We start from the raw sequence: 16,335 nt of genomic DNA, 5'->3' as shown, positions 1-16,335 counted from the left end.
GTTTCAGCCCAGGGTCAGTGGAACGTGCTTGTGTACGAACTGTCCGCAACTGTCATTCACCTCGCGGCCGAGCCACGCGCTCGCGGCTGATATTTTCGCGCGGTTTCACGGGGAAAAGAGTTATCACGGGGAAAAATCGAGTCTCGCCGCGTCGGATGAGTTTTTGCGGCCTGGGGCTATTTTTTTTTTTGCCGGTGATTACAGGCCGGGTGACGACAACGCGGACCTTTCGGCCAGAACCAATTACGAGGTCCGAGGGTAACGGTTCGGCCGCCTATCGGTTATCAGTTCCCCGTGCAATTGGGTCAGCATCGTGCGTTCTGTGCCACGTCTTCGTTCCGCCGCGACGTCGCCTCAAGAGAAAGAGAGGCACAGCGGGAAAGCCGACCGAAAGATTGAAGGAGCGAAACCTTTTACCTCGCAGTTCACTAAATTTTTCAGCAGGAAACGCAGCCACTGATGGCCCCGGCCAATGCATGACACCGCGCGTTCCTCCTTTCCCGCTTGTAGTTTATTCAAAATCCGAGAAAGTACTAAAAGAAGCTTATCCCGGCGCCCCCCTCCCCTCCCGTCTACGAACTTCGCTCGCCTGTATCATTCGCAATTTCCATTGAAAACTTTCGAGCATTCTGTTCCACACTTGCCGGTGAACCGACGTACATAATGACGGACCTAGAAACTTCAACGCGGTTTTACGGTGTTCCGTCGCGGTAACGATGCCAGCCGGCATTCAGCGAGCGCGAGGCGACGCGCATTCGACGGGGAGCCCGGCTCCGCGTGGAAACAGAAAAGAAACAGAAACGAAAGAAAAGAAGAGAAAGGAAAAGGGACACTTCTGCGACGGTGTGTGGCGACGCGTCTCGTTTCTGTTCGCGGCCGTTCGAGCCTCTAATTACGCGTGTATCGCTCATCGAGCTTCCGCGTGAAAAGCTGCCCTCGTTAGCGGGAGACACCGAGCCGACACCCGACGCCGTTTCCCGGCGGCAGCGGAGTGGCACGCGTCTCTCCCTCGTTCGGCGGACGCATCAGCTGTCACTGAACGCGACTTTTCACCGTCTACGCGATATAAAAGGCGGCCATATTGACCCCGAATCCGTGGGTTATCGAATCGTGCCTTCACCGACAGATAGGCATCGAAATGCCGACCGCGCACTGACACACAGTGCGCCGGCGACGCTCGCGTGACACCGAGTACGTACTCGTATGCACCCGGTTTTCACCTACGACGACTACGGCCTTGAACAATTTACCGTTCGAGAACTCGGGCTCTCGCGTTCCGTGCTTCGTGATTCCCGCGTCCGGCTGGATGCACACCGTGCAACTTTACGGGAGGTCCTCGCCAGCTGGTGACGAAGACATGCGGGCACGCCGGACGATCTCGGGACCGGGGTACGATGGAATTGAACAGCATTCTTCTTTCAGGTATATTTAACTATTCCCCCCGTCCGCCTTATCGGGAAAATCGCAAATTGTCTAAACGCTCGGAATGTTGTTACGTTTCTAAGGAAATCCATTCTCGTCGGATCGACGATTGAATTGCCTCCGTAATTGGTGTACCTTAGCGACTCGTTTGAAGACGAGCTGTGCTGTTGCGTCTTTTCAACTGTATAACCAGAAAGTAGTCGAAGATATTTGCATCGAAATGGTAGGCCGAATTTGTTTAGATCCTTTGTAATTTATAACGATTCCGATAGATATTTATATTTCTTCGACATCTTTAACTCTACGGAAATTTATAACGACCGTATACTCGCGTTTCACCGGAAGGTTCAATCACCGAACAAGTGATCGAATACATTCAGACGATATTTTCACCGTGAAGTTTTGAAGTGCACGAAGTAAAGACGGCAGCAACGAATAGGAATGACACGGTACAAGACGCGAAGGGTTAAGCCGCCGTCGTCTCGCTTCAGTTGACGATTTTATGGGAGTAGATGTCCGTAGGCAATGCCGAGGGCAGAGACCGTGAACTACGGTGAAGCGCACTCGACAAGATCCTCGCGCGCGGTACGGTTAACAATTAATTGTTATGGATTCAGATGTATGTCTTCCCGAAACTCGTTTCAACGTATGACGATCTAAGTGCCCCGCGGCACGATCTACTTCGAGCCCCGAGCGAATTCGTGTCAGTGGCCGTGTGCTGTAAATTTGCTCGAGCCGCGACCGTTCTCGTAAAATTCTAGAAAGTACCGACGCGGATCCCGCGGCAACTTCCGGCCTATCCGGTGAACTGATCTTCACCGTTTTCTGGTGGTCCGCGTCGAGAGACGGCGGCGACGGTGAGGTAGGTCGGCACGGTTTCCCGTTCGATGCCGCCTTTCTATTCGAACGACTCGTCAGGGAACAAGGAAGCATAACGCGGTAGCTGCCACGACGCCAGACGTAACCGCATTAGCGAGAAATCTAGAAAAATGCGCGCTCGCGAGAGCGAGCCGGCGATCGCGCTCGCGCGCACCTTCCTCGGAGACGTGAATGCGTTTCAGTTATGCCCGCACGCCGGTGTACGAGCGCGCGGACTTCCAGCATTCACAATGGAGCACATCAAACCGTTCCCACCAATTAAAAAGTTTCAGATCGAAGTTCAAACGGTTTCTGAAAGTTTCTTTTCACGTGTTTGATCGCAGGAGAATGCCCGTGACGCGGGGTTACCTTTGACCCGTGTATTCACCGGCGCATAGTTCGAAAAGTCTGCCAAGTCATTACGTGCAAAAAGTTCTATATTTGCGGCTGAAGGGAAAACAATGAGTAAGGGAAAGTAGCTAATCTCGCAGGATAGAATTATTTACAGGAATTTTTAACGACTCGTGAACGAAGACGTTCCTTGATATTCAAATTTGCGGACAACTAGAACGATACAGAACAATTCTAACGACATTTTTTAATGAAACTGGCAACGCAATGAAAGAATTTACATTTTCAACCCCTTAGAAGGGTTTCCCGAAGGAATTTCTAATTCTAATTCCTAGAGGAGACTTTTGAAGCAATTCCTCCGATTATAGGATATTTAACATTCCTCGAATTACAATCTCCGGCAAAAGTAACGCAGCATTCAATAAAGAAGACAATCCATTGTAGAAATATTCCCCGTGGCTAGAAGCGGTGCGCGCGAGCGCACGGTTTGAAGGTTAGGAGGCCTCCTGGCGTCGCATCGCCGCCTAATAGAATGACTGGTCGTCTGACCACCATAACCTCGCCGACCCATCGACCCCCGCTATACGTTCCTGGGATAAACGCGGAAGGAAAGGTGGAGGGGCGGGAGAAGGTGGAACAGAGAGACGGCCGAAGGGAGAAAGCGAGAGAGAATAAGTGGTGGTCGAGGAGGAAGGGGGCGGGGAAAGGTGCAATAGGAGGAAGAGGGTGGGCAGGGTCGAGGGTGAACCCCTTATTGATTTTTAGGGTGACACTGTCAACCGGCGAGTGTTGAGTCCCCCGCGACGGGAGGGACTTTGAAACCGACGTGGAGCGAGAAAAAAAATGTGGCGTCGGTCGCGCCATTGCGCCGCGCGAAAAACATCCCCTTGCAGCGGAGCGGTCGTCTATCCGGGATAACCGGACGATCGACTGTGATAGCCGTGCACGGCAGGGCCGATACACGGTCCGCGGCTCGGCCACGAAGCGATTTTTTCGTCGTGTAAAAGTGGCGAGTGCGGCGTCGGACAGCGGCGGCGTCAGCGGCGTCGGCGGTGACAGAAAAGAGTAACTGTGGCGAGGCGCAGTCCCGTTGCGGTCGGGGGTGCAGCTCTCGGCGCAGGGCCGTACGCATCCGTGGGCGACGCTCCACGTGGAAACAGCTGCCTCCGGCCGCGTCATCTTGCATGTTTTGCACACCGTCTCGGCCACGGGATCGAGCCTTAGTTCTCGGCAGGGACGAACGGAACCGCGAGAGCACGAGCAAATCCCAGTTCCCGTTTACCTCTCGGTGTCCTCTTGACTCGCGCGGGCCGCTAGCAGCTTCCTTCACCCGTTATTTTTTTCCTTTGGTTTCGGTTTCTCCCTTTTTTCTGGTTCCTCTTTTTTTTTTTCTTTACTCTCACGTTCGTCCTCGTGAATGTTCGGGCCGTGGCGCGACAGCACACCGCCGCCGCGACCGAGTCGTCCATGAATGAGCAGCGAGTGACGCGTGTGTGTTCCTCGTAATTGCCTTTCGTGCTCGATCGCTCCTCGACATCCCCGCTCGGGAAGAGAACGTGTGTCCATTGTGCCGCCACGCTTTCTGCCTCCGCCGTCGGCAGATAACCGCGACTTTCCACAGTGTTCACGACACCGAGCGCTCGTGTCGAAAGGTTCTCGACGAGGAGCGTCTCGCCGCCACCTTCGTCTTCGTCGTCGTCGTCGCCGCTGGTTCATCTGAACTCTCTTTCTCTCTTCCATCTTTTATTCCTCCCTCGCGCGGCGGGGGGTGAGAAAAGAACGTTCGATTGAGAGCCGGCAAGGGGGAAAGGAGGTGCTGGTAACGGCAGGGCATAGTGTCGGACTTGCCCCCGTCGCAGCTGTGCCGCGATTGTTGTCCTCGGCGGTCGGGTGCCGTCGTTGCTCTCTCGTCGACGTGTCCGGGTAGCGATCGGCCGGCTCTCGGCGCTGTCTCGCGTTGTTTACAAATCAACGGTGCCGGTGAACGGTTTCCTGCACGTTCGTGTACAAACAACACGGCGTTGCCTTGCATGCAACAGGCGACACCCCCGCGTTCGCCGAAGTTTCCTCCTGATTAATCGATCGGCAATTACAGTCCGGTGTCCGGTCGCCGATAACTGTCTGTCCAGGCGGACGGTTCAAGCGTGGTCGCGCGGTGTCAAGCCGCTGCCGGTGTATACGCGGCCGCACGCCGCGATCAAGAGGAGTGAAACCGGCCGTGAAGAGTCAGAAGGGAGGCAGGTTCGCGGAGGCGCGCGACCGCATTGGCGTTCCGTGGCCAGGGGGCTGGGGGTGGCGGCGGCGGTGGTGGTGGTGGTGGTGCGTTACCGTGGTGGCCGCACACGGAGTCCTAGGGAAAAATCGGTGAAAAGTTTCGGGTGCACGCGCAAGGAATATCAGGCCTTGTAATTACGCGTAGGTAGCTAGTGGCGCGGCTTAGAATCAATACGAAGGGATTACTTCGCCGCCGGTTCGACGGGGATCGATGGAAACCGTGGTAGAACCATAGGCAAGGCTAGAGGAGGATAACACGGCCGGTGGGATCCGTGAGTTTCTTTGCCACGCGACGCCGATCCCACCGACGCGACGTGGCGGTGGGTACAGGCCAACGCAGTAAAGACGACTGGGCACCGTCGTGGCTGAGGGTGCCTCGACGGGGTTGGTGTGTGCCTTCTGTGTGTTTTGGGTGGGGTGTCAGCCACTCGTTAATGCCGTGTCGGCTCATGCAGCCGGTTTGCTAAAAATGGCAGCGTCGTTCGGCCTCCACTCGTGGAATAACAATTACTGGCTACGTCCGCGGAAGAAATCCAGTTGACACACGGGCGCGGGCAGCTAGGAGGGACAGAGAGTGGCGAACACGTGGTCCGTTACGGAAGCCAGCTAGTGCTGGCGGTTCGCCGACCGGTGGTGCGTGTGTCGGCTAGCTACGCCCCTGGCGCACGTGCGTACGTGTATATTCACCGAAGGTACCCTCGCCAGCCCTGGTGCACGTGTGAGTGACAAATCGCGCAGTGAAAGTGCCGCGGGGGAAGGCTAGTGACTTTTTCTCTTGGGTGTACGGTACGCGGCTCGTCTCCGCTTCGGATCCACCGAGATCTCGTCCAGTTGACAGACGAAACTTGACGTTTCGATTCGGTTCCGTTCGATTTGCCGCGGTTCAGATTTCTTCGATTCGGTTCTGTGTGTCACGATGTCGCCGAGCATCCCCCTGCGCGTAATCATCCCCGTGGCACGTTGATCGATATTAAGAATGAATAGACGCGAGACGTGCGAACGGTACTGGCAAGAATAACTGAACCGTATACTCAGGATTGAAACGTGGTACCTTAGTTTTTCTTCCGTCGCCGGTTCGAAAGAGGAAGAGTAAATAGAACGAGCGACGTGGCGCCACCTGCACGACTACGTCCCTGGCCAGGCTGGTCTGTTGACTCTGGTGGTGTTTATTCGCGCTTGTCCCGTCTCTTTCCCTCGTCTGTTCACGGTATCCCTCTCCCTCTAACGCACCGGGCCATTTGTGTGTTTGGAGGATGTCGTGAATTTGTTGCAATGTGACGGCAAGATGAATGAAGATTAGCGTGATGTCGGACCTGTGCACGCGCCTTGCAGCGGGTGCGCGCCCGGATCTCGACCGGATCGCCCTTGGAACGTCCTGAAACAGGTTGGAAATCAGCGTGAAGATGCCGGCAACGCGACCGTACAGGTGCCCATTGTTGTCGCTAGATCACAGACTTTTCCGCGGGACTGCGACGCCGGACTCGAAAACAGATTCGTGAATCGTGTACCGTGCGTTCTGAGTGCTCTGCCGGCCTTCGTAGGACTCGCGTATCGCGTTCCGTGCCCGTTATAGGTTAGGTTACCGGCACATAACCTGCAAGAGATCAGTGCGAGGTAGACTTGTTTGCTGGAGTAAACGACGGATTCGTGGCCTGCCGCGGATCGAACTCGACACCGTGGACGAGAAGAGATATCCTGTTCAGTGCTGATTCCTGCCACAGTGGGTGATCGGTGCAATGGAATGAGCTGGGTGACTACAGGACAATGAAGGCCAATGGGACAAATAATGGTGATTTCTGTTTACTTCTTCACTTGCGTACACCTCCCAGAGTATTCTGTGTTCTGTGTTACCTTGGCACGTAGCTTAGTAAGTTGGAATCGTACAAAGTGAGTCCGCGTGCCAGCATTGTTTACATTAATTGCATATAGGTTTTTCAAGTTCGTGGTACAATATAGGATATCTTGTACTCAGACAAAAGGTTAATTAGTATTTCAGGCATAAACTGACTGGTACGTAATATCCTTTCTTCAGTATTAATGCGGGGAAACGTAAATGTAACAGTTTTATGTGTGTAAGATATGTGAGTATGCTTATGGTTGAACCATACAGAATGAGATCAGATTACGAGACAAACTATAATATTTCTCTCATAGTTTCATACTTCTGCTATACGAAACTGCAACAGAAGTGTAGTTAACGAAGTTTATTTTCCCTAATACTCTATTTCAGACATTATATTAGTCTCCATTAAAATCCCACTTTCAATCACAATATACTTAGTTCCTCCTTATCGATTCTACTAATCCCAAGCATCTCTATCCTTCAAAACTCCTATATAAGTACTATCTATACATACCTCGACAACTATAAACACCATTAGCAAGAAAATTCCACTTATCGGAGTCTTACATCTCTCCAATATCATTACCTATCATCACAAATTACAATTACAAACACCTAAATACTCCCAAGTACTCTTACCATCCATCCTTACCAACACCTCTACTATAATCATTACCATCAATCATCCAATATTCATCTATCAGATCCACCACGGTTCCCAAGTTCTAAAAAAGTTGATGTTGCACCGATTGCAGGCTGTAGCCGCCTAAACACGCCATTGGCAGCCACCACCACGCTGGAGGATCCGGGAACGCCAGCCTCTTGGAAGGGCCCGCCACCCGGCTCGGAGGCGTCGCCCTTTACACCGAACTCCGTCAGCCAGGGTGGAGGTCCAGGGTCCGGTCCCTACAATAGTACAGGTGGTCCACCTAGCAATGCAGCCTTCCAAGGTCCGAGCCCGTTTCCCGGTGGCGCTGGGAGTCCAGCGGGCGCGCCACCTTATCAAGGACCTCCGCCTGGTTCCGCGACACCTCAGTACACCGCCTCCCCGGCGCCAAGCGGTTCCTCGACACCCGGTCCAGGACCGCCGCCGAATTCCGCGGGCTTCCCACCACCGCCGAACAATTCCGGGCCACCCTACAATGGACCCGGTCCAAGCCCGTTCGGCTCGCCATCTGGCGGACCACCGCAGTTCGTCGGTAGACCCGGCTCCTCGGGACCGCCGTTCGTACCCCCGGGAGCCGGGAATCCCCATTTCCCCTCGCACGGACAGCCATTTGGCGGACCCCAATACGGTATGCCGCCTGGCAGCCCGTTCGGACCCGGCCACCCGATGACAGGACCCATTGGACCCGGTCATCCCGCCATGATGGGACCCGGAGGACCTGTGGACAGGATGGACCAAGGGTGAGTCTTTGATGTTTTTAGAGTTCTGTTTGTTTGTGGAAGCACTCGGCCAACTTACAAGGTAGTCTTTGGGTCTGATAGAGTCTTAAGTTCAGTTTAAAGGTATATTGAATAATGATATGAAAGGAATGTACGTAGTATCAGTTTGATTGCGTTCCTTTTAAATATGGAAGAATGAATAAAGTTAAGGGGTTGAAATAGACACAACATTGCAGGGCTAAAATTGGAGTATCGATTGTAGATATTATCTTGTTGGTTGCGAAGTTTTTCCATTGACGAGCAACGCGTTAATTGCAAGTTCGATCTATTCAATCGCTCCCTTTTGGTAGAGCGAACTGCAGCTGGAAACTTTCCGACTATCTTCTCCTTTTATAATATTAATCCGCAAATAAATATGCGAACAGTCGGAAACTTTCCACCGGAGGCTACGGTATTTTCTAGTCACGTCTAGTTACGTGACACCGTGGACCAGCGTTGGTAACACGAGATAAAGGAATACTGTGGTTTCCTTGTTTTTGCATGCTTAAGAAACCCCCAAGCGCGTCTCGCGTTCGTACGCCGGTTACCGAATTTCTAGCGAGGATTTTCCGAGGCAGCGATATCTCGAACGTTAATAGGTCCCCCGATCTTCGTTATTTATACGGAAACGCGATGACTTATTTATGCCGTGACTCACGTGCCGTTGGATGTATGTACCATCGGCGTGTAAAATATAAGGGCGCAGCAGCGTTAGACATTGTCGGGCAGCTAACATTCCTAGATAACGTGGTCCACAGGTAGTCAGTGTTATTTATCACTTGTCTGCCGGTTGGTCCGCATTCTTGCTGATAATCCTGCCGTGGCAGGGCTGCGTTTCTGCCCTTTAGGAACAGTTTCGATCGGTTCGGCCGCGTCGTCGTCAATGGCCAGGCAACTCGTTCTCGAAATCAGTTACACACGGGCCGAGCTTGTACGGACGCTTCGACACGATAAAAGCTACAGATGTTTCGGAGTATGAGAGTTGTTGACGCCGTGCAGCGGCGGTTCGTTTACTGATAGGGATGAAAGTAGCGGGTTTTCGAACGTATCACCTGCACACTCGTAACCATTTACCTGTTGGACCTTTAGTCATTTTTCTGTCCCCTTGCCCGGAGAAACTATTTCTGGAACATGTCAATCTTTATATCCGAACAAAGAACTAAAATAGATACATCGCGCTAGGAAACATTAATCTCAACTCGTTTACAAGTTGTCTACGTAATCCCGATTAACCTAGCGAATCAAAGAATTCCCTTGAGCATCACGTTGAATATATAACTTCGACAAATCATCCGGTTAACAGGTGAAGACGTTATACAACGTCTATGATAAATTGGTCTCGACCCGCGCAACAATCTAATAGATCGAAGATACGATGCTTTTTTTCCCGTCCGCTGCCAAACTTAGTCTTCGTCAGTGCCAAACGGTGCGAAAACATATTGTCGTTAAGTAGCCGTCTTGCGAACCGAGCAAGCTGGATTGCCTACGCAGACGAAACCTGTAATGAACGGCGCCAACGGGGCATCTCTCGATGCTAAACTTGGCAGCCGTGTCAGCGAGTCACTGTCTGCGATCTAGATCATCGATACGTACCGAAAAATCGAGTTACAAGCGCCCCGTGAACCAGTTTTCCGAATAGTTTCGGGTTGTACGGTCCCCGAACCCGCGCGACTGGTTCTCTAAATCAGGCGAACGGAAAATTTCCGTTTTTTTCATCGAAAAAAGGAAAGAAAAGAAACGCTGCCTAGGATCGGCAAGAAGAAAGGAAAAAAAGGCTGGCAGCACACGCGCAATAAGTTTCTGGGCTGGATATCGCGGTCGAGACAATTTTTAGACGCGCGATACGCGCTCTCGCGTGGGCGGCCACGAATTCCTCACGCGTGCGTTTACACGCGTTCGAGTTTACGGGCGCTTTAAATCTCGGCCAACTACCGAACCGATCGTGTAAGTGCGGGAGAAAGCTGATGCAGTGCCGGTAGTATATTCACAGCTTTCAGCGTTTTACAATTCGAAGCACAACTGCGGTTGTCGGCCGAACTTTCCCATTCCCGACCAGCATTGTCGGTTCAGGTTTTTCGAACGGTTAATCGCGCCGCGTGTCCGCCCGTGTATACCCGATCAGTTCGGATGCTCTCGGTGATCGATTTTTTTTTTTTAATTTCCTCCCTCTACCGCGGAAAACCGTACAAAAATAGTAATAATCTCCGACAGAAATTGTTCGTTTCCCGTTAACGCAGCGACGTCGTATAATAACGAAATCAAATGGAAATTTATGCGCGAGCAATTGCCGTTAAATCTGCGCCGAAATATTGAACATTAAGTTTTTTCCCCGTGAAATTTTCCCAAACCGTATAATCCACGGCGCGCAGGGTGGTATCCAGATCGCGAAAATCAATCGATGGTATCGCGATGCGCAACATTTTCGTTCCTGAAACATGATTGACGGGCAAATAAGCATCGCGAAGTCCAGGGAACCAGTTCGTAATTGATACGGTATCGAAATTTATTGGCCGGCGTAATCACAGCCGTACGAAGGGGGAGAGTCCGGGCCTCTCGTAGCTGTCCCTCTCGAGGATCCGTTCGGCAACACGCGTGAACCGCATAAACAACCAGTGCCCGGACTTAACGAGGATTTATAAAACGGCGGTGATAAGATCGCGACGGATACGCCGCTCTCTCCTAATATGAATTTTAATTTCTGTCAGGCTTTAATTAACCCCCGCTAGCCCTATAATTTTCTCGACGTTGAATAATTGTCTACCTGTCGCAACTTAGTTCGCGCTTCTTCCCCTCCCCCCCGTCGTTGCCTACGACCACCTTTCCCTCCGCCATTCTCTCTTCTCTCGGCCACATCCCTCCTTTCACTCTTTCCCTTTCCCTCGCGTGAAGTGCACTCCGCCAACGAAGAAATTGCAGTAAGATAAATTAGCAAGAATGAAGTGGACCCTCTCGCTGTCTGTTCGCTCTTTTGTACCCTGCTCTCTTTTTCCTTATTTATTTCTTATATATACATACCAGTATATCTATATTTTTATATATATATACAACAATATGTACATACATATATATATATATATATATATATATATTGTTTTTGTCTGTTCTCGTTACTCGTTCTTTTGTACCCTTCGTTTCTATTACGTTGTAACCAGCGACGCGTATTGTTCGAGGCAGGCAACAAGGGTAGCGCCGGGGAGAGGGTGAAGTGACTGTGTTACGCGCTCTTGGCAGGGATTGTACCGCGGGAGGTGACGCCATACTTTTGCTGGAGGTAGTACGCGACCCACCTCCCCTTTTTCTCCCTAAACCCTCCTAGCCACCCCGTGTTACGGAGGGCGGGTGAACCAACGAGTGGAGAGAGAGAAAGATAGATAGAGGGTGGATGGGGGTGGCACGAAGGTTCTCATATTTCCTGTATTTTAATTTTTCACGATATCCAGCGCGGCGTGCCGCTGTCTGCAAATTATTTGTCGGCTCTCCTCCGAGTTCAACCCCCTCGCTCCCATCCGCTCGCGACACGCTTCGAGACACTCGTTGTTTCTTTCCGCGATTCCTCCGTTTGAGACGCGTCTAAGGACCGGCGACGCGATCGGCTCGGCGTGACTGGCCGGATCGATAGAACGCGTCGAGGATGCAGCCGAAAATCGAGACATCTGCGGGATTCCAAACTTATCGCTTCGAATCGTCGTCGACAGTCTGCCTAACCGATTCTTTACTACAGTTCCCTTAAAAATAAAAGATTAACTCTTGTCAGATGACAGTATCTTCGAACGATCCATCGTATTTCATTGGACAAGCAAGGATTGAAAATCAAGTCGGCAGAATCCATTCAATGCTTCTCATTTCCACTGCGCTCGATATAATAAGTGGGATAAAATTCCTCGAGGACAGTTCTCAAGACAAATCTCGGCCGAGGAACGTGTTCAAATATCATCATAGAAAACCATCCCCCGTCCACCGTTCCCCACCCCCGAAAAAAAGACAAATAAAAGGGACCTTTTGACTCGAGATCGATGTTAACTAACGGCCGTCAACTTTTCTCCGGGCGGCGTGGAAAAAAGTTCGTTGAGAACCACTCGAGCCTCGTGCACCCCCTCCCTCCGCTTCTCCTCCTTGCTTCTCGGGGGTTCGGGGGTTGGCAGCAAGGAGAGCGAGCGAGACGGTGCACGCTGGCGGGGCAGGGGGATTGGCCTATAGGTGTAGGTAGAGAAAACGAGTGATAGAGAGAAAGAGAGGGCAGAATGGGAGGACGGGGTTGGCGATCCGTCGGGATCCAGCGGCTCGCTCGTGCGTCCACCACCACCGTTTACACTTTCGCGTGTAAAAGGGATCCCGGGACGAGCGGGTCGAGATCAGCGAGCGTCGCTGGAGGGGGAGCGGGTGCGTTTCGTTACCCGTTTGTCTCAGGTCGTGGTCGAGCCGCGGTTCCACGCTGTTACTCCCGGAACGTTTGAGAAAACGAGCACGAGAAATTTCGAATCGCTTTATAGCGGTCCGGCCGGCCGCAAGTAGGGTTTGTTTATACCGCGTATCTGGGACGGGCCGTGTAATTGATCGGTACTCGTGAACAGTACCGAGTCTCGGGCCCCCCGTTCGTCTTTTCGCCGGGACAAAGTCCCCAGATACAACTTGCCACCCCTGTTCGGCGGGATTGTCGGGGACAGAGAGAGGAATCGTTCGAAAGACTTCGCGGTACTTCGCACAATGGACTTCTGGAAGTATTCCGAGGATCATCTCCCACTACCACTGTCGTGCCGCGGCAGCGGTGGGGGTTAGGTAGACCTAGAGACGCGTTGTATAGGTGGGAACAGGGATAACAAAGCCCTACAGCTGTTTCCGGCCGTGCGATTCGGCGGACGGCCGTAACATCGAAGACCCGAATCGATCTTTCGGAATTTAATTAAATCCCGATACGAAATTTTAGACTGTCGCGCGTACCTGTGTTCCTGTCCGTGTTTTAATTTTAATTATCATCGCATTCATTAAATCCGCGTACACGGCTAAAAACGCGCGAGCGTTACTTCAACAGGAGTTACGTTGTGTTTACAATTTGTTCGCGGACCGACTGGTCGGGGAGCACTCTCTCCCTCTGGCCAGAAAATGTTATCGTTAATTAACTATTAATTAAATCGTCGTGTAGAGCTTCGCAGTGTTTTATATTTTCTTCCAGTCGCGAATTTCTGGTTGGCGCGTAATTAATATCAAAGAACAATTTTGTGAAATGATGGCTCGCAACGAGAATCTCTCGTTGTTCGATAGGTGATGCTCTGGTACGTCGACGTAGCGTTTAGGAAATTCGAATGTTATTAAAATTGAAAATCGGCAGTGCCGATCGATATTTATCGACGAGCCTTTGCCGGTGTTTTTTCGGTTCAGATGCGAGGGTAATGATTAAAGGTAGAACCGGAGGCAGGAAACTATGTACCACTCTTTTGGAGGGTCTATACTCTCTTGCATTATTAGCCGCGATGGCGGTGCACCGAGGAAAGAGATAGTATTGATTTTTACCGATATTTAGCCGTGGAATTATCCCCTCTCTCTCTTCCTCTCTCTCCGCGTCTCTTTTTCTTTCTCCCTTTTGCCGACTCTGTCTCTCCTTGGAGCCGTCTGCTTCCTTTGCAGCCACGATCCTCTCCCTTCTCGTCTCCGACTCCTCGCCCAAAACTACCCCTCCTTTCATCTAGCTGCCTCACCCCGCTCCGACGACCCCCTTCCACCTCCTAGTTCTCCGGAGAGAGAGCCACCCTCCGCGGGGAACAGCACCCTTCGCGAATCTCGAAGGAAACTAGGTGCCGGGAACAGAAAATCTGAATACCTATGACCCGGAAGGACGTTTCCATGCAGAGCACACGGTGAGCAAGAACGGAAACGCTGGCCCACCAGCCAGCCAGCCATCCAGCGATCCAGCCACCCAGCGATCCAGCCACCAGTTTCGTCTCAATACTTGATGAGGGGGCGGAGAAGTTCGGCGTTCCTAATTAAAAATAATGTCGGGGGTGTGCTCTGATTACCTATCGGCGTGTTTCTTTCAACGGGCTCCTCGCTGGTCCTACCACGTAAATGGATCCATAATACTCCGCGGAGTCCATCGACTCGTTGATCGACGGTACTTGAAATAGTTCGCTCGAGGGAGGATCCACCTGCCGAAGAACACCAATCGGAGCAAGATTCTATATTTAATCCAAGTTCAATCGCTGAACGACCTTCGGAAACTAGTCCGAGTTAGGCGGTCCGCCGGTGGCGAGCAACTTCGCACCCCCCTACTTCGAACCAAGGAACGGAGTAACCAAAGGGTGTGCAGCTAGCTCTTGCCTCTTTTACCTGATCAGCTGCAAGTTCGGCGAAAGTTCCGCCGCCAGCTTCGAGCTTGGCACCCGGTATTATCGACTGGTCGCATTCTTTCCACCGTCATTGCTAGTCAGGAAGCAAACCTCGTCCTTTTTTTCGGAGCACCTGGCGACCTCTGTCCGGCGTGCCGCTGAATCGCTCGGGCGCCGCGCGATCTTCGGATACGGTAGCGCTCGCATCGAACGCTCACTAATCGACGCTGCTCAAAAAACCGTGAGCGCTCGCAGCCCCGGGATGGGAACCTCTAATTTATAAGGCTGCCCGTGGCGGGGGGATCGTCGGGGCGACCGGCGGGACGCGGGGATAGAGAAAGACCGCCTCTTACTAAAATTCAAAAGTTCCTCGACCAAGTTTACGATGCCGTCTAGCCGGCGCGTCGCTGAGATTCTCTGTCTCCCCGTCGTTTCCTTCTCCCCCTACTCTGCGAGCCGCCGCCGACGCTCGTTCCTCGTAGCGTATCCTTCCTAGATGTGTCCTCCGATGTTCCTTGCCACTGTAATGCGTGAACGTGCAAACCCCTATTTTCAGACCGGTCGATTTTGCCCTAGAGTTCTTCGCTGGCTGAAATGTGCTTTGAAATTCTAATTCTTCGGTGTTCGGCAAGCAGGGTGCGGAGACTTTATGCATCCTGTCGCTAGCTGAGCCCTCGATATCTTCAACAGTCGTTTTTTAGTAACACGTCGAAATTGTCTGTTCGCGTGGTACAAAGTTAGCGTGTTCGAGGATTGATCAGCGATTGAGCGGCGACTGTAGGACAGCATCTATTTTCCACGCTTCTAAAGACCGAGATGTCAGTCGGACCGACGCTACCTGGACAGGGCCCGGTACACATCGGGTGTCATAAACTGTTTTATCCTCGAGGGTGGCCAGGGCGCCTTAACGAGATTTAATCCGGATAAGAAACGATTGGCACCCCGCGGGCCCCGTGTAACGGTACACCGGCGTTAAACGTTGGGTATGGTCAGCGACCCGCGCAGCTATCTGGCCTGCGTTGCTGGTCGTTACATTAGAATGCGCTCGGGCTGCGATTCTTTATTCATCGACCGTGTAGTGCAACCTTTTTTTCTTCCGCCTTTTTCTCTTCTTCCGCGCGGAACCAGGTTCGAACAGAAAAGATTTTCTAGCTATGCCTGGGAAACCGTTTCCTTTTTTCTTTTGCCGAAGATCGTGGACATTCGACTGCGCTTTCTGCAGGATCCAGATCTCGCGGAGATCGCGTAAACACACGATCGGTTGTCTGTTTCACCGGAAGCTTCCTGTTCCTGCAAAATTCGCAGTTAGAAACTAGGAGGCAAATCCTGGTCTTCGAACTTGGCCAGTTTTACGTTGAATTTCTTGTTCCTCTTCAACTGAGTTAGGAAGCTAGTCTGTGTTGCGTCGATGGAAAGAAGGCATCTAGGAAGAATGGGGGTACAAATGATTAGAGTTGAAGGAAGCTTCCAATGACGCGCTATTCGACGATGCAATCACGCGCTGATTAATCGGCGCTGTAAACGAACTTACAGTGAAAGACCTCTCATTCGCGTGTGCCCTTTCGGGTAGTAATTTTTCACGAACGATGCATCCCACATAAAAGTTGCAGATTTTTAATTGGATTATCGGTAGTCACGATTTTTGTATCGCGACAGTATATCTCGGGAACGGTTTCCAGCGCACGAGCCCGAGCACGATTATCGGCTCCTCGATATTTGGGGTAGTCAGCAGCCCTTTCGTCGGGGTCCCGTGCGAAATCGGCGGTGTGCCGGTCATGCGTGAATAATATATTGAGATTCGCGTCCCGTTGTATTAAGCTGTAATTCGAAAGCGGCCCCGGC

The 16,335-nt window shown here is 51.9% G+C and overlaps 1 protein-coding gene across 1 annotated transcript; it reads left to right on the top strand.

Annotated features, from left to right (window-relative positions):
- The first annotated feature begins 6,545 nt into the window (after positions 1 to 6,545).
- On the top strand, positions 6,546 to 8,159 carry LOC116432659 (uncharacterized). The gene is made up of 2 exons (XM_031989827.2): positions 6,546 to 6,694; positions 7,504 to 8,159. The coding sequence occupies exons 1-2, from the start codon at positions 6,670 to 6,672 to the stop codon at positions 8,157 to 8,159; spliced, it is 681 nt and encodes a 226-aa protein (XP_031845687.1). The 5' UTR covers positions 6,546 to 6,669.
- The last annotated feature ends 8,176 nt before the right edge of the window (positions 8,160 to 16,335 follow it).

Source organism: Nomia melanderi, chromosome 1 (genome assembly GCF_051020985.1).
Source record: "Nomia melanderi isolate GNS246 chromosome 1, iyNomMela1, whole genome shotgun sequence".
In the NCBI taxonomy this organism is placed as follows: domain Eukaryota; kingdom Metazoa; phylum Arthropoda; class Insecta; order Hymenoptera; family Halictidae; genus Nomia; species Nomia melanderi.
The sequence above is the reverse complement of the archived record's forward strand: the minus strand, read 5'-3'. Positions and strand labels throughout refer to the sequence as shown.

Coding starts and splice junctions, on each gene's coding strand:
- LOC116432659 (XM_031989827.2), top strand. CDS start 6,670: ATGAAGGCCAATGGGACAAATAATG. Junction 6,695..7,503: donor GGCCAATGGGACAAATAATG/GTGATTTCTGTT, acceptor CACCGATTGCAG/GCTGTAGCCGCCTAAACACG.